A 21587-nucleotide genomic window follows, 5' to 3' on the forward strand; every position below is an offset into this window, starting at 1 on the left:
CGCCGCAGTGCCGTACTTCGAAAGGCGCTTCCGCTGCTTCGCCTCTCGACATGTGGGAGAGTCAACGAGGAGGGGCAGCCAATCACCCAGCCCTTCATGGCATCTTCGCAGACATGCACCAGCAGTGGCTGCCCAGCTCGCCGCTTTGACGAGTTGGATGTGAACACTCAACTCACCTCCTCACCTTCCCCCGCTGTGACGCGGGCGGTGACATTGCTGTGTGGCAGCGTCGCTACCGCCAGATGGTCTTCAGGAACGCTGACGTGCGCCATGCGCTGGTGCACAGTGCCCTCGGCTGAGGCGTCTGCCTGCGATGTTAATGTGAAAAGGGATAGCCTTGCCGGCGCTGGTCCAGCTGTAGGGCACGCCGATCGACCAGCAAGGACGAAGAAGTCCTCTAAGAAGACCTCCGTAACATCGAGTCAAGCAACAACCACGAATCCACCGATCCCGCCGGTGCCGCCCACATCCAGCAGCAGCAGCAGTAGCTTCTCTTCCCCGCCACTTCCAAAGACTCAATGCACTGAGAGCCCAAAGACAGCCCCCCAGTCTGCAGGGGATGAATCCCGTGTGGCAGGTGGAGAGGGCAGCCGCGATGCGGTGGCCGGCAAAACAGAGGTAGGTATGCGCGAAGTAGGAAGTCATCTCGCGAAGGATGAGGCCGAAAACGCCACCGCCGTGGAAGGAGCAGGTGAGGACGATGACGACAGCATCGCCTTCTGCGAGGTTGCCTCAGCCGCAGAGCTTTTTGCGATGGATGAGGTCAACCTGAACGCAGCAGAGATGAGTCACGCAGGAACCACCAAGAACACGCACGACCACGCTGGGAAAGTTGGTGACACAGAACGCGGCAGTACTTTATCTGCCTTCGCATTGCCCGCCAATCACGGCAGCAGTGGCAATGGCAGCCCTGCGGCCGACGTCGCGGAGTCGCTCTTGAGCGATCCGTTTCACGTGCCGAGCGTGGATGACGACGCGTTCGCACGAGATGGAGACCTACCGGCCTCGGCGGCAGCGAGCTACAGTGCTGTCACGAACTGTCAAAACCTCAACGAGAATGTGCTCTCTGCCGTAGATGTGCTGTGCGACGATTTGTTCCACTGCAAGGCGTCCGTCCTGCACTCCTTCGCCCGAACGCGCTCCATTACGTCTCGTAACAAGGTGGAGGTGGTGCTGCGCCTCCTCGAGCAGGCCCACCGTGATGCCCACGGTGAGAGCAATGACCTCCGCGTCACGCGTCGCCTGCTAGGCGATGTCTTCGATGAAAACATTCGCACAAGCGGGCTGCGCACAGCGTGGACGAACAAGTCGCTGGAGGCGGCGCACATCGAAGAGGCGTGCGAGTCCCACCTTAGTTTTGACTTGCTCGCGAACTCGACGAAGTCGCTCATGGTGCGACGGCACGCGGGCGAGATCTCGCGTGTGCTGCGCAAGCTCACTCGAGTGTTTCAGCAAGAGCAAGAGCAGATCTCCCTCGCCGCAGTGGGTGGCGTGTTCCGCAATTACCGTGCCGTCGCCGAGGAGCTGGTACGGGAGCTGCCCGTGTGTGAGGTGCTCAGTCCCTTTGCAAGCTACCTGGTGAGCTATGTGCGCTACGGTGCCGTGAAGGAGATGCTGGCGCGGGCTGATGTGAACGAGCGCCTTGTCCAGCTGGGTGTAATTCATCCCACTGTCCAGGAGGTGGACGACAGTGCGCTGCTGCACCGCCTCATGGACCTCCTCGATCCTGCCGTGCATCAGGTCGAACGCCGAGCGGAGTGCTTTCGCCACGCGGAGCAGTCGCGAGTGGTTGGGATGGAAAACGGTGACGTTATCGCGAGCACCATTCGCGCCTTCAGCGAGGTGTCTCACACCAAGTGGAACACACACGCAGCGCCGGACTGGGTGCACGACCTCGCGCGGCTGTTCTGCAGCTGGGAAATAATCCTCCGCACCGACCTACCACGGTTCGAGGAGGTGCCGCGGCACTTCTTTGACTGCATCCTCTCTGGTGTTGTCTGCCTCTACATCGCCCAGCGCGTGTACGGCAACTCGGTGGGGACGACCGTTGTGCCGCTGTACCAGCGCATGGCCATCAAAAAATCGCTTCGGCTGCACTTCAACAACGACGATAACACGGACAGCGCGTTGCGCGACATCATGTCCTACGTGCAGGCTGGCGCGACGGAGGCGCGCGGTGGCGTGCGAGGCGAATTTTTCGCTGGTGTCCTCTCGCAAATGCAAGGAGCCTTCCAGGACGCCCAAGAAGAGCGATCGACTCTGCATGAGGAGCGCGTCGCCGTCATCTTGAACGCCGTCTGCGATGTGGCGACGAACTGTACGCGCTCCGCCGGCCTCTTCAACTTGCTGGTGAAGCTCACAGAGGACCTCGCCTTCCACTTTCGCTTCCAGCACATTTACAGAAAGTTAAGTGCGCCCGATCGCGTCACGATCCGCACCAACGGGTCTATCCGGATGTCTCAGACACTCGAGTACTTCGAGAAGGAGCTGCACGTGACGCCCATCTCCACCAAGGCGGTGGGCTTCCTGGTGGTGCAGTTGCTGTATCTCTCGTTTCGCGGCGATGGCAGCAAGCGGCCGGTGCTCGAACGCTTTGCGAGCGTGACTGGGGCAACGGAGCTGGACATGGTCGGCCTCACCGAGATGGCGGCCACGTCAGTGCGCGACCTGCACGTCGCCTTCCCCCCGCAGCTCTCCTACAACTCCTGGCTCAATGAGTCCGACACCCGCGAAAAGTCTGTGTACGGCGTGTTGCCGTCCGTTGCGGTCAAAGGGGCGGCGAATCAGGCGATGATTGTGTCACAAGCGCCGATGATGAAGGCGCTCGACGCCATCTCGCGTGTGCCGTGGCGCATCAACAAGTACATGCTGCACGTGCAGGAGGCGATTGTGCGCGAGGGCTTCGGGTTCGGCAAAATTCGGCCGGGCTTCTACCCTCTTCACTACTACTCCATGAGCGACGGCGACATCAAGTACCCGTCAGATCGCCGCCGCTCGGCGCTGCTAAACAGCAACGACAACGACGGCGACGACCTCGCGGCCGGTGACGTCTTCAATCTGCAGCAGCGGCGTCAGTGTACTCTGCAGCAGAGACAAGACTGGAAGGAGCTGTGCGAGCTGCGCAGTAGCCGCATCCACTACCTGCTTGGACTACGCCAGGCCCGCTCCATCGTGCAGTTCTCTCACATTTACTTCCCCAACAGCATGGACTTTCGCGGTCGCATGTACCCACTCCCGGGACGGCTGAATCACACCGGATCAGATCCGTTTCGTGGCCTGCTCGAGTACGCGGAGCCAAAGCCGCTGGGTGAGGTCGGGCTCTACTGGCTGAAGGTGCATCTGGCAAATAAGATGGGCATGAGCAAGCTCTCCTTTGACGAGCGAGTGCACTACGTCGACGAGCACATGGAGGACGTCGTGCAGAGCGCTGAGAACCCCCTATCCGGCGATCGATGGTGGCAAGAGGCAAGCGAGCCGATTCAGTGCCTCATGGCGTGCAAGGAGGTGGCGGACGCGGCGAAGTGCTCACAGGGCGCAGAAAAGTTCCTTTCGCGGCTGCCTGTCGCCGTGGATGGTAGCTACAATGGTCTGCAGCACTACTCTGCCATTGGCCGCGACGCGTTCGGCGCGAAACTGGTGAACTTGGTGCCAAGCGAGCGCCCCGCCGACGCCTACACGGGCATCCTAAAGGAGATGCTCAAGTCCATCTGCATCGACGCCGACCGCGATCACCAGGTGGCGCAACGGTGTCTCGGCACCGGCAGAGGCCAGGACAAGGATCACATAAAGCGCAAGACGATCAAGCGCCCCATCATGACGCAGGTATACGGTGTCACCAGCTACGGCATGTCCGAGCAGATCCTTGATGAGCTTGTGAAGCAGAACAAAAGCCACGGCCTGTGGACGCACACGGATATGAAGGAGATGGCGGCGTACCTGCGTGACAAGGTGCTCGAGTCGCTCGGTGTTACGTTCCGCGAAACCCAAAACTGCCGTAGATGGATTAGTGAGGTAGCCGCGCTGCTCTGGAAGGTGCAGCCGGCTGAACTGCGCAATGCTCTGTGCTGGACTACCCCGCTCGGCCTTGTTGTTCGGCAGCCCTACAAGGTTCGGAACGAGTGCTCCCTGTTCACCCCCCACGGCTACAGCAGGGTACCTGGCGACTCCGTCGCCCCCGCGAGTCGCAAGCAGCTGACAGCCATTGCGCCAAATCTGATTCACTCGCTTGATGCGACGCACCTCGCCATGACTGCACTGGAGATGCAGCACCAAGGGCTCTCCATGATGGCGGTGCACGACTCTTACTGGACGTACGCGTGCGATATGCCGAAGTTGTCGCAGGTGCTGCGAGAGCAGTTTGTGAACCTGTACTCCAAGTACGATCCCCTGTGGGAGCTGAAGGAGCAGTGGGAAGAGACGTACTTCATGGATCTGCGGCGACACGGCGTGAAGCTGCCAGACCCACCCAAGCGCGGTGATCTCGATCTGAATGTGGTCCTTAACTCGCCATACTTTTTCTCGTAGGCATCACACCAAACGCGCGTGTGCTCGTCTGCTTTGCGTCCTTCTACGTTTTCTCGCGTGTGTGTGGGTGTGGGTGTGTGTTCCGTTGATGTTCCGGGTCTCTGTTGCTTCCTGTGCTCCTCCCTCCTCCGGCCCCCTCATCGACCTCTCGCCTCCCCCTGGTGCGCATTGCAGAGCCTCAGATGGCATAGAAGATACAGAGAGAAGCGAGAGACGCACAAGTGGGGATAAGTAGTGAGACAGGCACAGCGGGATGGGTTGGCGGTTTGGAGAGGTCAGCATTCACGCGACTGCCTCTGTGCTATCCACTGCAGGCAACCCAAACAGGTGCGGAGATTTTGCATGTGTACCGCTTTCCTCTCTCCCTCTCGCATAGAAACGGGAGGCGTGGTGGTGATGATCGGCTGATCACCGTCCTCATCGTCGCTGCCGCCGCTATCTTCTTCACAAGCTGAATGTTGTGTGTGTGTGTGTGGGTGGGTGGGTGGGTGGGTGCGTGTGTCGTGGTTGTGTGGTCTTGTTGAGTTCTTTCTGCCTCTCTGGGAGTAGAGGCTCTTTCCTTCCTGCCGTCTCTCTGGTGGCTGCGCCTGTGTTTGATTCTGCGTCTGTCTAGAGCCCCCCCCTTTCTCTTTCAGCTCGCCGGCCCAGTGATAAAGCTGTCAGACGCAACACCAAGAAGGAGCGCGAACTATAGGGAGTGGCGTGGCGGGGTGGTGGTTACTTGGGAAGGGTGCGCGAGGTGTTGTCTGCTCTGGCATCCTCTCCTCTCTCTCTCCTGTCATTCGCCGCCCCTTCGTGCACTCTCTCCCTCCCTCTCCCTCCCGCTATGGAATGCGTCGGAAGATCAGACCTCGTGCTGTGAAGTTCGATGCAGCGGTGCTCCTTCCCCACTTGCGAAGCCGATTCACCACCCTCCCCTCTCCCTCCGCCCTCTCTTTCCTCTCCCTTACGAGCTGCCTCGCCTCTCCGGCTCTTTCACGGCAAACACACACTTAAATGCATCGGATACGCGCCCACCCCCGTTTCATCCCTACCGCGTTCTTCTCCGCGCATCGTACGCCCTGAGAAATAACTAACAATGTACTCCAGTGTAGCATCTCAGGGTACGGCGGCGCCACCGTCTCGCGTGCCACGGAAAGCCCTCGCACCCCTGCGCCGCAGTGGCATCACTCACCTTTCCAGTCCCAACTACGCTCAACCTGCGGCATCCGCATCCGCGAGTCCGCTGTTGTTTACCTCCACTGCCTCAGTCGCCCACCCACCAGCAGGCACCCGCAGGTCGTCGGCGTTGTCCACAGGGCATTGCAGCTCTCACACTTTGGAGGGTTCAACGTTGCAGGCGCAAATGGCCGCTTCTGCGCGTTGCGTAAGTCGCTCCCCGTCGCCGCAGGCTCTAGATCCTTATCCAGCTAGCATCAGGAGCCCGACATTGCATAGACGCCCTCGGCGTACCTTAACTGCGTTCGGTAACGGTAGTACCGGTGAAGATGTATCCAGCAGCCCATCCTGGGGACATCATGTGGCAGCGGTGTGCCATCGACTACAACATACCGTGCATGAAGCTGAGCAGATACTGATGCCCGTCACCGCCTCTGCTGCTACGGCATCATCTAGCGTTCCTCTCAACTGCAACGGTAGTGATAGGTTCACGTGCACGCTGGTGCAGGCCATGGATGCACTGCAGCGGTACCGCACTGGCTGTATGGCAGCCATGCTGGAGTTGGATTCTCTGCAGGAGCGCCATTTCTCAGTCTCCTCAGGGGCTCCTCTGGCCGGAGAGACAGAGGAGCCCACGACCCTCTGCTCTCCGATTCGGTCCGCGCGCCGAAGCGCGGCCAACGAGGTGGACAAGGCTGGCACTTTAACATCCAGCCCCATTGACGCGGCGCAGCTTCACCACCGATACCGCGTCATGAGAGCGCGCCTCGCCGAGACCCTAGCGGGGCAGTCAGCGTACATGCAGGAGATTACGCTTCAGCAGCAGCTCCGCGAGCGCGAAGGGGTCATGGGTGAGTACATGTGGAGTACGCGGCTTCTTGTGGAGCAGGAATCGGCAGAGCGCGCACACCTCGCCTCATTGTGGGCTTATTTTATTGCGTCTGCACCGGAGCGGTGGACTGCATCCAAAGCACGTGCCGGCACTGGGCTCAAATCTTCGGCAGCGGTGCGTGTGCAGCAAATCCCCGCCACAGCCGTGCCGCCTCCGCCAGAGGAAGCGAAAGACGCCTCCTACGCTGTCGCAGCCCCGCTGCCGCAGCCGTCCACATACGGCGGCGACGAGGCAGCTCGTCTGGTGGAGCAGAACAAAGCGCTGCTGCGAGATCTCTATCACTCGAAAGAGCGCACATGTGTGCTGCTTCACGAGCAGCAGAAGGGCCTACAAGAAGCGCAAGAGTGTGCGTTGGCTCAACTCATTGCCCGCCACGATGCCGAGAAGGCTGCGCTGGAGACACGTGTGTACGCGGCGCAGGCGGCGGCGGCTCAATCGCAGCACCGCCTCACCAAGGTGAAGGAGGAGCTCGCAGCTGTGCAGTCTTCCAGGCGCGAGACGCAACGGTGCACCGGATTGACCTATGACGGCATGCACCAACAGCTCAAGGACACAACGAAGAAGATGTGGCAACTTCAACTTGTGAACGATCACCTCGATGCAAAGGTGCGGGTGTTGGAGAGGGAGCTGGAGGAGATGCGACTCAGTCGGTCGCCGGTAAGAAGACGTCAAGGAGGCAGCGAGACGCTCTTTTCTGCGGTAGAACAGGCAAGCAGGTCGGCGTCGCGCTTGACCACCGGGGCAGTGCACCCGAGCAATGGCTGCTCCAGCAGTCACGGTACTGGCCGCAGCAGCGGTGTAAACAATGCCCACTACGAGCGGCCGTTCGCGTTGTCACGTCGTGCAAGCACAGACGGCGCGGCAGGTCATGGTTGCCGGGGTGTCAACTCTCAACTTGTGGGCCCTGGCGTCTGGACTGCGTACGAGGCGCGCAGCAGCCTCTTGACGCGCGCGACGCCAGTGATGCAGCACGAAAATTCATCTCCGCGTCCACCCATCACTCACGTGACCTACCCGCACGGATCCTCTCTGGCGGCCGTTTCTGCCACCTCGATAACTACCGGCACCGACATGAATGTCTCACATATGAGTGAGGACGGCACCGCGCACGCACCGCGGTGGAGCACGCATCAGCGGAATTTCCCGTCGACCACCCGTGCGGCGGGGGATGGCGACAACGACAGCACCAGCAGCGGACGACATCGACGCTTTGAGCGCACGGTGTCGCCGCCTCGCCAGCTCTCGCTCGACCGCACCCCTATACCGCAACCCTCTGTGGCCTACCCACCATATGCCGAGGAGGCTGAAACAGACAACGAGTTTGACTCGATCGCCTACGATGACCCATCACGGGGGGAGCAGAATGCAGTAAAGCGCTACCCCACTGTGTCAGCGCAGACAAATGTGGTTGAGTCTCTCCGCAGCGCGATTCCCCGCTCCCCGGGGGGCCCCGCAACCATTTCGACCCACTCGCAACCTTCGTCCGACGCCAAGTGTGATGGGTGGTACCCACCGCCTCTGGCGGTTCCGCACGGCTTGGACAGCTTGAAGAGTGGCGAGGGCACAGCCAACAAGACACACGTCGTCGTCGCAGAAGGAGAGGAAGGGGAGCTGCAGCCGTCGTTAGCGTCGTTGTGCTCTTCGCCGACAGTGTCCAACTCACGTGCCAGGCTGGAGGCCCTGCGTCGCGATATCCTCCGACGCGCCGAGCAGCTGGAGCAGGAGGTGCAGGCAGTGACCTCCCGTTACGATGCAGCGCGACGACAGCGGCGTCGCGAGAGGGAAACGCTGCGCGTGAACGTGTCCGTGCACAGCGCTAGCAACAGCCCATCCACCTCTGAGCCGCGCGATGACGAAGGTCGGCAGACGGTGGTGGTCAACGCTGTCGACGCCGACTCTGAGGCGCTCAACCGCGCCCTTGAGGTGCTCCACATTGAGCAGCAGGAGGACGATGATGAACTCGAGCACTACTACGCCGATGTAAACCAGAAACGGCTGAAGCTGGAGCGGTGCCTGTGCTCCATTGAGGACAAGCTGGCCGCCCTTCTATGAGAAACATTTGTTTTTCTCGGTCGTTCCACGTTCCCTGATGACGCACGCCGCCTCAGTGTCTGGCATCTCAGGTCCCAGTGCCCCCACTCCGCGTTGTGAGGCCAAGTAGCCCCCCTGGTGCCTGCGGGGCGGGGCGTCAGAGCGGCGCATCTCTCCCGACGCCGGCGGTCAGGTCCCGCATGGCGCGGGGGATGCGCGGGATGGCGGTCGTGGGGCGGGGGCTGGTGGGCTGTGACGCAGGCGCCGTGCTGGGATGCCTGGGTTGGCGCAGTGCTGTGGCGTGTGTGTGTCTGGCGCTGCGCCGTTCCGGGTGATGGGCCTGGGGTTGAGTAGAGCTGAACTCGTATGGATGCGAAGAGAGACGTTGGGAAGAGTGACAGGGAAATCCCACCCGACTCTCCCGTACCTCCTGACCTCACAAAATCATCTTCGCTGCGCGTGCGTCAGTGGAGGACTGTGTGGCTCTTACTCTCTCCTCGCCACGACCACGTCTTCGCATCCCCTCTCTTTTTGCCTCTCCTGTCAGCGTATGTGCGGGGGCACATGAAGGAGCGGATGCAATCACCTCCACTCCTCAGTGCTTTGCTCCATATTCCAATCCCTCTCTTGCTCTCTTTCGGACTTACTTCGTGGCCCTGTCACCCTCCTCAATCCAAACGCGCGCGCCACCCCCCCCCCTCTCCCTCCCCACCACACACACACACACACATACAGCCCAGTGAGTGGTCGAGTGTGGGCAGAGAAGAGGTCGGAATCGAAGCGCCGGAGAACAGATGCATGCCGGCATCTCTCTCACTTCGCCGCCCGCTCTTACCTGCATCTATGCGTTTGGTGCGGGTGTGCCGTCATTCTCAGGAGGATAATGGCTTGTACTTCCCTCGCCCCTCCTGTTCGCCTGCGGGCGTAGTTCCTCACCTTCCCTTCCGCGCAGGTCAGGGGCTTCAGGGATGAAATGTACCCGCAACTTCTCTCTTGCGCTATTGTTCTGCCGAAACCGCTCTTTACTCCACCGCAGCACATGTGCGCCACAATGGTGGCTGCGTGAACTCACACACACACACACACATTCACACAAGGAATAGGCCCGAACAGAGAGGTACATCAGCATCCATTCATCGCCCCAGCAGGTACTTCCCCTCCTCCCCCTTGCTCTCTTGTTCTCGCTCTCATCACCCGTGTTACTGAGTTACATGGCTTCTGTGTACCTCTTCGATGTGAGCTACCTCGCACCGCTCGAGGCGTACTCGCCGTGGCGCTCCTCTGAGCCGCCACTCTCATGGCGTTGTGCGGCGGAGCTGACTCAATGGACCTCTTTGATGGCGGTTGGGGACGCTTGGGTGGCGGCGTGTGCAGAGGCGACAGCGGCCACGGCGACGGCGAGAACGCCTGTGCACAACAAATTTGTCACCCCTGACGTCGAACCATGTAGGCAGGAGTGGGAGGGCTACACACTGCTCGGCAATGACGAGGACAGTGATCAGGCTAAGGCTGCTGCATCGTCCGCCTTCACTCCCATGGACGTTGGCTCACTACACCGACACATGTACGTCATCCACGCCTTTCCCTCTACCGTTCTTGTCCAGAATAAGTACTTCAGCACAACTCTGGCCCTTGTGACAGGGGCGCTGCTGCGGGCTCCCTCGTCCCACGGACACGATTGCATCTCGATGGCAGATCAGTGCGACATCACGGCTGATCTCCTGCGAAGGTGCCCTAGCGCCAAAAGTAGAAGCAGCACATCCGCCTCTCATGATCACGATGGCGGTGGTTATGGTGGAGTGCTGCTTGCGCGCATCGCACAAGATCCATCTGAGGTTCCATGGCACGCCTTTCCACGAAGCGGGTGTCTCTTCCACGTTATCATGGTGTTTCACAACAGCGAGGCAGACGTGAACGTGGGCAAAGTAGCAGCAGCGACTCCAGAGTCCTTGGCCGCCGTCGAGGCCCAACTGCGCGGAGAGGACGCCGACGTTTGCTGCCGCTCTCTCCGAAACGCTACCTTGCCCACAGGTGATAGCCTCGATGACTCACCAACATCTTTGCAGCAGCTAAAGGAGCGCTGGAGGTACTTTGCAGCGGAGAACGGGTACGAGTGCGTTTTCCACGCCACCGTGTGCCCTCCGCGTGCGTTGGCACATATGGCAGCCTCCATGGAGAGCGGCGGACGTGAACTTTCCGGCTCAGCGGAAGATATTCAGCTGGAGTGCGTCAACGTTGCTTCTGGCCGCTGCGGCTTGCTTGAGGCGCCACTTGCTGGGTCGAATCGGCTCTACCAAATCCTGTGCAATACGCTGTGGCCAGTAAGCGTCCGTTGTGTAGCTGCTGGGCTGTCAGGGACACGAAGAAACGAACACGGTGAACAGGAGAACAACGCCGTCATGCGAGCTCCAAAACCACTGAATCCACATTCTGGGAACACATTCGTCGTGGTGGGCACCGACGAAGAGGCGATGTGGCGTCTCTTCCGGCAGCACGAGGACGGGTGTGCCCGCCTGCTGCGGCGTCGTTTTCGATTTTTCACCTCCGTTGTTAGCCCACCTGCCGACCCCGCCGCCGCACTGCACTACCGCCGCGTCGTACTTGTGAATCGGTACTACGCGGCGGTAGTGCATCCGCGGCTACTGCAGACCACCTTCTTCGACATCCGCATGCAGGAGCTGCTGGACCGATACTGGGAGCAGCACATTATAGCCGAGGAAGGCGGTGCTACTCTCTGCCCCGATGCGCCAGCGGTGGTGCTGTGGCCACCATGCTCGTTGGCGCCACGTGCTGCCTGTGTTGAGACCGAGGCTCGAGGCACCGCAACCATCCCTGCGGACGCCGACGGCGAAGACGTGCGGGCTTCGTATCCGCCGCTTGAGGTTATTCTCGACTCTCTCGTGCGTCGTGGCTGCCGTGATGTCGTGGTCATGGTGAGTGAGTGCAGAGCCAGCGCCGTCCCCAGCGGGCTCACAGCGTACGAGACGCTAATGTGTGGGGAGCGGGACGTGGAGGTAGTGCAGTCTGACCCAGTACGCTTCAAGGCGGCATCGGTGGACACAATCGATATAGACGTTGATGGTCCGCCAGTGCCCGTAATTCGAGACGAGGACGACACAAGGGCCACACGTGGGGTGGACCGGCTGCACGAGCTGCTGCACTGTGTGCAGTGGGGGCAGACGCACCGCATGACGTGCGCGCCTTCCCCGACAGCATGTCTCGCGGACCGCCGCGGTAATTCATTGCTTTTACTGGCCTGCGGGCGGACTCCGTTTGAGGAAGAGGCCTGGGTGCGTGACGTACTCGCAGCCTTAACCGCCGCACCGTCTAGAGCACTCAACAAGACCACAGCTGTCTCTGCCGACGATTATTTGCGTCTTGCCGCCCCCACTGTTGCAGTGGCTCTCGGGGCTACGCATGGTGACGACAGTGCGGACCTCGGAGCACACCCAGCCAAGGCGGCTGTTGCTGTCGACGTGTCCACCTCATACTTCAAGGCACGTGTCGAGGTGCACACAGTGGGTGGGCTGCAGTCATACTACGCGGCGCCACCGACACAACACTCGGCGGCTACGCAGGTCATGCCGCCAGGGTGGGAAGACGCGCACGATGCGTATGTGGTCGTCACAACCCTGTGCGCTCTCCAAGAAGCGGCGCGCGCGATCGCTGGCTCTGTTCGGCACACGAAGGTCAACAATCCTAACCCTGCCGATACTGTCAGCGGATCGCACGGCACCCTGAGCACGGTTATCCGCACCCTTTCTCAGCGGCAGAAGGAGGAATGGCTGGCAGAGCGGATCGATGCCTACGTGGCGCACCCAACTAGCGAGGCGTCCGACACAGCTGCTGACTCACCTCTAGTTCTGGTATACATAACGGATGTAACGGCAGCGGACACAACACGCGCAGAACTGGTGGAGAAGCTTCTTTGTGTGCTGGCACGCCCAACCGCAGCACCTTCTGCAACCTCCCTTGATGTGGATAGCAGTGACAGTCGCGAAGGTGCCGATAGTTACGTGCCCATCGAGGTAGTGTTTGCGAGTGAGTCTGTGAGTGAGTCTGTGAGTGTAGCGACTAGCGCCGCTACAACAGGCCGCTACAAGGATCTCGTTGTGGACGGCACCGCACGTGTGCGCGAAGCTTTTGAGCAGCACCTCTGGCCGCATCGGCAGTCACTGTCACAGCAGCACCATCGCGCCAGCAATCCCCAACCCACTACCACTACTACAGAGGATTTGACAAGTCCGAGAGGCGCCGTCGGCGTTGCCTCTGCCACCAGCACTGGCTCTTTTGCCAACGGCGGAACTCGTGCGTCGCCTCGCCCGGTGGCAGCAGCGTCAGCAGCAGCCGTGGAGGCATCTGCCACCACAAGAGCACGTGCTGCAGTACCCAGTGAAACGATGACTGCTGATGTCTCATGGATTGCGCCGGTCATCGGATGTGCGCTCCCCAACGGCTTTCTCGTCGACCCCGAGACACTGCGGAGCGTGCCAGTGCGGGCCCTACGAGGCGCCCCGTGGAACACGGCGACGATCGCAGATGTCGAATCCGCTGATGTCTTGGGCAGACAAGACGATAGTGAGGCACCCGCTCAGCATCGCAAGCCGCTGTCAGGGCCGCTCGATGAGGAGGAGCTCGTGCAGTGGACGCAGAAGATGCGGCACTACGGCCACCGCCTAGGCGAGTCGCTGCGCGAAGAGCAGGCGGAAACTCTCGCCCTTGCGCTTGAGAAGATGGTGTAGCGTAGTCCTTGGCACGCCACGCCTTACAAGCACACACACACACACACACACACACACACACAGGCTTACGGCGGCATATTGAAACATCGGTTAATACTCCACGCCCCCCCCCCCCACCCTTCCCCCCTCTTTTCTGCCTTCGCGGGGACCCTCTTAAGCAGTGGCAAGAAGGGTGAACAGCCCGACATGCAAGCAAGAGGAGAGCACCTATCACCCCTCACATCCGACAATCACCTGAAACTTATCTGGACTCCTCTTGCTCGCTCTCTCATCACTCTCCCCCTCTGCCGCACCCCTCATGTCTCTCTTTGCCGCCCATGAAAAACACGCACAGCGGGCTGGCAGACACACACTGGTGCGTACAGTCCGTGTATTGGGCGCAGGTGTATGTGTAAGTGCGTGTGTGCTGCTGCTGCTGCTGCTGCTGCTGCTGTTGGCTTGACGCACACGACGAGCACCCAACCATTCACGCGCGGCACAAACCTGCGCACCCAACCATTCAGGTGAGACCGAGGGCAGCAGAGGCATTACCGCAATGAAGGGCAGACAAGGCTCAGAATACGGCGCCTCGCTTCAGGGCCGTCGCAACAATAGCGCAAACGGCAGCGACAACTCCGCCCACCGCGGCGCGCGCCCCTTTTCTTCTCAGCGGTGCGGCGGCGGCGCCCCGTCCCGCTCGTGGTCACACAAACGCAAGGCAACGCGCCCCAGCGTCTCTGTCGAGGATCGCACGACGCAGCCTATCAAGCACGTCATTCCGCTTGACCTTTCGTTCGGCAACTTCGAGTTCCAAGAGATGAAGAGCCTCGGTAAGCGCGGTGGTGGCGTGCGTGAGCTATCTTCGCTGCTGCGGCAGGCGCGTCGCAAAGCCGCTACGCACGCGGGTATGCTTCACACGCAACAAGGCGCCAAGATGCGTAGCGAGGACCTTCTCTCCGCAGCAGTGCAGCGATCAGCTGGCATGAAGGTGAAGGACGACCCGCACCTCATCGCCAAGGCTCTCGCGAAGCACCGCAGAACGAAGCGGCAGTCAGCGAAGCGCTGGGCAAAGCGCATCAAGCACCTGGAGGACTCAGTAGAGAACGTTGTGAAGGACCGGTCCATTCAGAAGCAAACAATGAAGGCGCGTAAGGAGTCCACGGCCCGCGCAAAGGAGAAGAGACGCGAGGCTACCGGTGGCAACAGTGCCGGTCGCGGAGGCGGCGCCAGCAAGGAGGCCGGCGGTGGCGGCGGCAAAAGTGTGGGGGCAAAGAAGCAAAAGAGCTTTGGAGGGAAGCAGCAGCGCAGGGGCGGTAGCGGCGGTAGAAGGAAGCGCTGATCGTTTTTTTTTTTGACCCTCAGATGACGAGGAGCACAAACAAGGAAATGAGGAAGCGTCTGCGAGGGGGTGTGCGTGGGTGCGTCTCTCTCCACAGGCCTACTCGATTAACTAAAACCCCTTTCTGACCTCGTGCACTCTCTCTCTGAAGAGTTTCCCAGATGATAAAGAAGCCAAGACACACAGAGAGAGAGAGAGAGACAGACAGACATGTGTGCTCCTCTTCCGCTCATTATATACCAGTGGGGCGAAGGGGGGGAAGAGGGGCGAGCGGCGAGGCGTGATTTGGTGGGGCTTTTGTTTTGGGTGAAGGAAGTGGAAAAGAAGAAGAGGGCACGAGGGAGGAGGGGAGGGGGAGGGGTGGCTGGGTCACTCTTATCTGCCGTTTTTCATTTCGCTCTCGCGCCCCCTCCCCTCCGCTGCTCCTCCTCACGTCATCCCCTACACACTGGATCCCCGAGGCGTGCGACTCCCCCTCCCCTCATCCCCTTTCGGTCTTCGCACGTCTCCGCATTAAGACACTGCATGAATGACGATATCCCCGATCCTCTGACAATACAAGGGAGCAGCCCCTTCTGCCTCTTCTCATTCACTATGTCCCTTTCCTCGTCCTCCCCTCTCCCTCCCGACTGCTGCGGTCATTGAACTGATGCGCACAACGCCTGCACACGCGCACGCACCACCTCTCGCGCTCACCACTCCACAGAAATCCTCTCGTTCACAAACGCCCTCTGTGAGCATATTAACCGCCTACCACGCTTGCTCTCTCCCTTCTCTCGATACACACGCCCACGTCCACGCCATGTTTCACCGGATGCACAGCCGCGTTGGCGCCACGGCGCTCGCTTCAACCTTGCGCATGCAGCCGAGCCGGATGAGTAGCTGCCCCGCACGACGCCTTCTCTCAGCAACGGCGGGTTGCAACACGCCGTGCGGGGTGTGCACCGCATCGGCCGCGACAGCCTCTTCGTTTGCCCTCCACAACGTGCTCCGTGGGTACACTACGACCACCCGCGCACAGCTGATGCGCGTGCAGGGCCGCGACGACATCCAAACTCAGAACAGCCCGATGAGCAGACCGGGCAGCAGTGGTGGCAGCCAGGCGGACAGTCTCACGCCGTTTGTACGTCAGCATCTCGCCCGCGTGTATACTCTCCTCGGCTGTGCATGTTTGACGGCGGGGCTAGGAAGCTTTCTGATGGTGGCCACGCCGATGGGACATGTCATCCCGTACTGGCTCCCGATGGTTGGGGGCTTCGTACCGCTGCTTTGGATGTCCTTTGCCCCGCCAGCGAACCCGTCGCTCAAGCTGGCTCTCTTCTTTTCCTTTGCACTCCTGGAGGGAATGGCCATTGCCCCACTCGTGCTCATGACCAGCATGAAGGGTGTGCTTACCACGTCTATTCTGCTGACTGCTGCCGTCTTTGGCGGCTTCAGCTCAGCGGCGTACCTGGCACCGCGCGCCTCCATGGTAGCGTGGCAGGGCCCGCTGTTTGGCGCCCTGATCGGCATGGTCGCACTCTCCCTGCTGAACGTCTTTTACCCCACCGCCATAGCGCACTCGCTTATTCTCTACGGAGGCCTTGCGATCTTTTCTCTCATGGTGGCAGTGGACACGCAGGCCATGATTGAGCGGGCTCGCTGCGGGGCTGGTGACCACGTACAGGACGCAATGCAGATGTTCTTGAACGTGGTGAACATATTCGTGCGCATTGCACAGATCATGGGCAGCATGGACCGGTAGGCGTCTCCCCGTCCCTTACACGCAAAGAAAAGGGGGCAATCCGCGCCGACGCGAGAAGAGCTGCGTGCATACGTGGCACACAAAGCGGGACGACAGAAACGAGGAAGGAAGCTGTAGAAGCCAAAGAGCTCACCCAAAATAGGAAGCATGTCGCGAGTACTAATGACACTCCCATTGCTTTTGGGGGGCGCATGATATGACTATCTGAACTGGGAGTAAGAGCCGCACTTGTAGGGATGCTGTCATGCGCCGGTAGCCCCGCAGTTGATGTGAACTCTGAAGGGTTCAGTGTGGCAAAGAAGTGCGTATTGTGGCGACACGAGTGAATTGTTTAAGAATAGAGTCATTCCGTCTGTCTTTTTTTTCGAGTTCGTTATTGGGCTGAGCTCGTAGTACCCCCCCCCCTGCCCTCTTCCCTGCATCTCTCTCTCTCTCTTATCTGGAGGTACGAAGGCGCCTATACACCACAGAGAGCCAACGCGCTTCTCTGTTGTTCCCTCTCTCCCCACCCCGAGCCCTCATCTCCTGTGCGGCGCTCCAGTGGTGTAGGAGAGGATGTGTTGGTGACACTATATCCCCTACATCAGTGAGCCTCATGGAGCGCCTCTCCTGGCTGCTTCATCCTCTTCTTCCTTCGTTGTCTTGTGGTGTGTATACCCTCGAATGTGTGTATCACCGACTCCGGATGTGTGTCCCCCTCTCCTCGTTCATCTCCTGTGTTTCGCTTATTTCACAGCAGCGCAAGTGGACTGAGGGGATGTGAACTGTGGTGGTGCTTTGCTTGGATACTAGTAGGGTTGATGTTGTTGATTCTGGCGGCGGCGGTGGTAGCGGAGGCAATCATGATGGCGGTCATGCAGTGGTGTTACTCTCTTCTTCCTATTCCTCTGGTATTCGTGGTAGGTGAATGCAGAAAGAGAGGGGGGGGGCAACGCTGCATCCGACAGATCAAACATGTGAAACAGAGGTGTGCATATGACTGGGATAGCGAAGAGTGAGAGACGTGGAAGTAGACGCATGGAGCACGTGAGAGGGGGGCATAGGCGTAAAGGCCGAACGACCGCGGACAGAAGACCCCTCTCTGAGCTCCGTATAGCCTCCTAACCCCTCCCCCCCCCCCTCACACACACACACTGACTGGAGTCACACAGGTACCCACTCTTCTCAAAGGTTAATGTTATAAGACATCACACAAAACGCGCATAATCCTTCATACAACTTCTCTGCACCTTTACTCGCACTCTGCGAATGCCCCCTATAGCTTCCTGTCCTCGTACTACTCGCATACGCTTTTCCCTCTCCCTCTCCGCCTCGCACCCCACCCCCCACCCCCACGCACACACACACACACACACACAGAGAATCCAATGGAGTGGGCCGACGACGTCGTCGACCGGCCGCGGCGCGCCAATGCAGGAAATCGCCTGCAGGAGCTGCTGGCGAATGGCTTGGATGAAGAAGAGGAAAAGGCACTGCAAGCGCTGAGCGACGCCTCCTCCGACACAAGCTTCACCCTCGGCAGTGACGAAGAAGCGATGGATGAAGTCGAAAGCGACTTCGACGCCGAGGAAGTTGGCGGGACGCTAGAGGGAGAGACGGTGGAAACAGAGGCTATGGTGCGCCGTGCCGAGCGGCTGGGACGGCAGCTGGAGCGGCGGAAGAAACTGCAGCGCTCGCAGAACCTCTCCAAGATGGCTGTGCGTGATCGAGCACAGCGACCGCAACGCACGAAGAAGCAGGAGAAGCGACAGCGCGACACCAACGACACCGATCGATTTCCTCGACAGCGGCAGCCGCACAAGGGCGGTGCCGTCTCTGAGAACGATGGCGAGGATGGGGAAGAAGATGGCGACGAGGACGGGAGCGATGATGTCATCGACCTGCGCCAGCGGGTGCGGCGTCGACTAGCCCCGACGATACCGTGCAGCCAGCGTCTTGCGGAGGCGCACACGCGTGCTGCGGCTTTACGAGAAGCACAGGCTGCCGCAGAGGTCCACGGAGATGGGCATGCTGAAGACGAGAGCAGTAGCAGCGGCGGCGCCGGCGTTATGCACATACGCCGGGGACTTAGCACGGGCAAGGCCCAGCAACGGGCTCGGCGTCCGCAGTGCAACAGCAGCAGCACAGCACGGCGGTCCGCATGGGAAGCGACAGCCGCGTTGTCTACACCGGTGGATAGTAGTATGCCGGGACCGCTACCGGTGTTTGTGTCTCCGCGCATTGCACTCTACGAAGGCATCCCGCAGAGAGTGAGGTATAGCAGCGGGACGTCCGTACTCCAGCGCTTCCACGTCCCCACCATCGTGTCCTTCTCAGCGGCGTTACCACCAGTACTGCAGCCTTGACGAAGCCGCAGGAATGAAAGAGACATGTGGGGTTCCCAGTAGTTTACCATCAGCCTCCTGCCCCTTTGCTGGGTTCCACGTGTGGACATGTACGCGTCGGTGTGGGCTGCGGTATGTATTCCCCCTTGCTGGAGCGCACTGCTGGTAAATGCAAAGACTGGCAGCCGATAAAGAATACCCGCATTTCGTTGTTGTTACTGCGACAAGGCATAGTCAGCGGGCGCTATGGCGAACAGGAGTCGTGGGTGGCACCATGAAATTTGCTCACCTCCCTGGCTGTAGCGCAGTGCCTCTCCGTGCATGCCACAGCACGCCCCATGCTCTTTCTCTCTCCTTCGACTTGCTCGGCTCTCAGCTCTCCTCCCCTCTGTCTCCTTCTCCGCACCTCCGCTTTACTACACCAGCAAACATTCCCCTACATGCGAAACCATAAAGACACCGTTCCTTTGCTTGATCTCTCTCTCTCTCTTACTGTCTCTCCTCTGGTCAAATATTTTCCTGCTGCTTTCCACGCAGTGAATCCGTCCACATATCACCCCCCCCCCCACACACACACACACACTATTGATAGCGCATTCTTGGGCAGCTTCCGCGCGTAGGGCAGTCCTCTCTTTTTCATACTTTTCTCTCTATAAGACAGGGACCCATCTCTCAGTGCGAGCCAAGGATGGAGGATACCGTCGAGGCCATTGTGAACCAGCAGCGTGAGACAGAGCGCGCCGTCTTGGGCGGACAGAAGGTGCACATCCGTGTGCAACAGCGTAAGGGTAAGAAGTTCGTGACAACGGTTCAGGGACTGAACCAGAAGCTCAACTTTGGCCGCATCAGCCGCGAGTTTCAGCGCCGCTGGGGTTGCAACGGAACTGTGATCAGCACTCCTGATGCGGGAACCGTTATCCAGCTGCAGGGTAACTGGAGTGAGAGCATTAAGCAGTTCCTCTTAGACGAACACATGGCGACAGATAACAACCTCGAGATTCACTCTCTGTAAAAGAGGAAAGGAAGGGGAAAGTGGAAGAAAAAGAAGCGCGTGTGTGCTCAGGCCTTCTGCTCTCATGCGTTCTCTGTCACTCGAACAGCGTTCGTGCGGATGGCTTGGTAGGGGGCATCTTGGGATGCAGGCGCGAATTGGAGAGGGAAACGTTGCGTGACTGCTGCAGAGTGCGTGTGCGAAAGGTCCATTCTTCTTTGGCGCATACACGAGGACAGCGTGGCAGCCCAGGATAACGGTGACTTCGGCACGTAGTCCCTTGTGAGCACGTGTGCGTGCGTCGGTGTCAGGTCCCTTTCCCCTCTTCCTCCTCCTCCGTCCCCGCTGTCTCTCTCCGCATATACACCCGTCAGATGTGCAGACTGTGTTGCTGTTGCCGATGCGTGTCGACGAGGGCCCTAACAAGTGAGGTGGAAGATCCAACCATGCGAGTGTAAGCTTTTTCTTTGTTCGCCCCTTCATGCGTAATGCGCCGGTACGTAGACGCACGTCTACGTGTGTGTGTGTGTGTGTGTGTGTGGTTCTATTTAACGTAAAGGAAGGAAGAAGCGAACCATCTCTCCTTCCTCCCCCCCCCACACACGCTCATACTCTCGTAGAGTCCTACACACGCGTACACACAGCGAGAGACGTGCCTCTCTTTCATCACTTTCCGCGTAAGGGAGTGTGGCTCTGTCTGTGTGGAGGGGGGGGGGAAGTACCAAGCAGAGGGCGTACGGGGGGGGGAGGAGAGGGGAGGGGAGGGGAGTTGGTCCGAGGCGCTTTTTCAATCCTTCTCTTCTCTCCAGTTTCGTAAAAGCAGCATGAAAAGGTCGAAAAGACAAACAGCAAAGACAGCAGCAACTCAGCCGCGGTAACGCTCTCTCTCCCTGGCTCTGGCTCTTCCGCCACCCCCCCCCCACTCCACACAATCCTAAGGCCTTAGGAACGGCGATGACGGTGCAGTCGTGGCATACGGGGAGAGAGCGCAAAGAAACAAAAAGAGGGAGAGAGACGACATACGAGGACGAGACCTGCCGCTACTTGAGAGAGAAACCAAAAGAAAACGGCAACGACTAGTAGGCGAGCATATCGGCACGACACAAGTGCGTACGCGCTGCCGCTTGCCTCATGTACCTCCGTGCTTAGCATTCCTTTCCTCTACTTCCATGCCCCTCCACCTCATCTCCTTTCGCTCTTGGTCCCGTGGGCTCGTTTCGCTGCTACCGCTCCCCACCTCCTCTCAACATCACCCCGTTCGGGGCGTCACACGCATGCACAAAACAACACAAACGTCGCTGTTTCTCATTGTTAGTCTCTTCTTTGTTTCTCCTTTTTCTCTTCGCTGTCGGCTCACAGTACTCCCCCTCTACCATCTCTACCTCCTCAGCATCTTCACTTCAACGCGCATTCACCCCAGCTCTCTCTCTCTCTGCATCTCTGTGCCTGTATCTGCGTGTTTGTATGTGAGACAATAGTCAACCGCAGCAAACACCTGCAGCAACAAGAGAAAGAAAGGGGTGGACACCTACACACATACACACACAGTGTGGCGTCACGAGGGAGTTTGCCATCACGTAGTGACGGAAACCCACAAGAACCAGTAAAGGGGGGGGGATAGTGGAAGAGTGTGTGTGAATGTGTGGTACGCATCACCTTGGTACCCTCCTTTCGCTTTCAACTACCTAAGAACAGTCACCACCTCATTCAACCACCTACGCCTCACCATCACCAACGCACACACGCACGTACCTACCTACGTACTCGCTCTCTCTCTCTGATGTTTTGCCCTTGAGCAAAGCAAATTCATTAAAGCAAGCAAACGAGAAAGTACGCGTTTTGAAGACATCATCATCATCAAGA

At 59.5% G+C, this 21587-nt stretch overlaps 7 protein-coding genes across 7 annotated transcripts; all 7 read left to right on the forward strand.

Annotated features, from left to right (window-relative positions):
* Nucleotides 1-624: 624 nt before the first annotated feature.
* On the forward strand, nucleotides 625-4524 carry LBRM_24_1170 (putative mitochondrial DNA-directed RNA polymerase; the record flags this gene model as incomplete). Its single annotated transcript, XM_001565332.1, has 1 exon — nucleotides 625-4524. The coding sequence occupies one exon, from the start codon at nucleotides 625-627 to the stop codon at nucleotides 4522-4524; it is 3900 nt and encodes a 1299-aa protein (XP_001565382.1).
* A 1669-nt stretch (nucleotides 4525-6193) lies between these two features.
* On the forward strand, nucleotides 6194-8626 carry LBRM_24_1180 (hypothetical protein, unknown function; the record flags this gene model as incomplete). The annotated part of the gene is made up of 1 exon (XM_001565333.1): nucleotides 6194-8626. One exon carries the CDS (start codon nucleotides 6194-6196, stop codon nucleotides 8624-8626), a length of 2433 nt encoding a protein of 810 aa, XP_001565383.1.
* Nucleotides 8627-9816: 1190 nt separating this feature from the next.
* Nucleotides 9817-13347, forward strand: LBRM_24_1190 (conserved hypothetical protein; the record flags this gene model as incomplete). Its single annotated transcript, XM_001565334.1, has 1 exon — nucleotides 9817-13347. One exon carries the CDS (start codon nucleotides 9817-9819, stop codon nucleotides 13345-13347), a length of 3531 nt encoding a protein of 1176 aa, XP_001565384.1.
* Nucleotides 13348-13882: 535 nt separating this feature from the next.
* On the forward strand, nucleotides 13883-14665 carry LBRM_24_1200 (conserved hypothetical protein; the record flags this gene model as incomplete). Its single annotated transcript, XM_001565335.1, has 1 exon — nucleotides 13883-14665. The coding sequence occupies one exon, from the start codon at nucleotides 13883-13885 to the stop codon at nucleotides 14663-14665; it is 783 nt and encodes a 260-aa protein (XP_001565385.1).
* An 802-nt stretch (nucleotides 14666-15467) lies between these two features.
* LBRM_24_1210 (conserved hypothetical protein) lies at nucleotides 15468-16409 on the forward strand (the record flags this gene model as incomplete). The annotated part of the gene is made up of 1 exon (XM_001565336.1): nucleotides 15468-16409. One exon carries the CDS (start codon nucleotides 15468-15470, stop codon nucleotides 16407-16409), a length of 942 nt encoding a protein of 313 aa, XP_001565386.1.
* A 1367-nt stretch (nucleotides 16410-17776) lies between these two features.
* Nucleotides 17777-18754, forward strand: LBRM_24_1220 (conserved hypothetical protein; the record flags this gene model as incomplete). Its single annotated transcript, XM_001565337.1, has 1 exon — nucleotides 17777-18754. One exon carries the CDS (start codon nucleotides 17777-17779, stop codon nucleotides 18752-18754), a length of 978 nt encoding a protein of 325 aa, XP_001565387.1.
* Nucleotides 18755-19421: 667 nt separating this feature from the next.
* Nucleotides 19422-19745, forward strand: LBRM_24_1230 (putative translation factor sui1; the record flags this gene model as incomplete). Its single annotated transcript, XM_001565338.1, has 1 exon — nucleotides 19422-19745. The coding sequence occupies one exon, from the start codon at nucleotides 19422-19424 to the stop codon at nucleotides 19743-19745; it is 324 nt and encodes a 107-aa protein (XP_001565388.1).
* Between the last annotated feature and the right edge of the window lie 1842 nt (nucleotides 19746-21587).

The sequence above is a fragment of the Leishmania braziliensis genome, chromosome 24 (genome assembly GCF_000002845.2).
Source record: "Leishmania braziliensis MHOM/BR/75/M2904 complete genome, chromosome 24".
Lineage (NCBI taxonomy): Eukaryota > Euglenozoa > Kinetoplastea > Trypanosomatida > Trypanosomatidae > Leishmania > Leishmania braziliensis.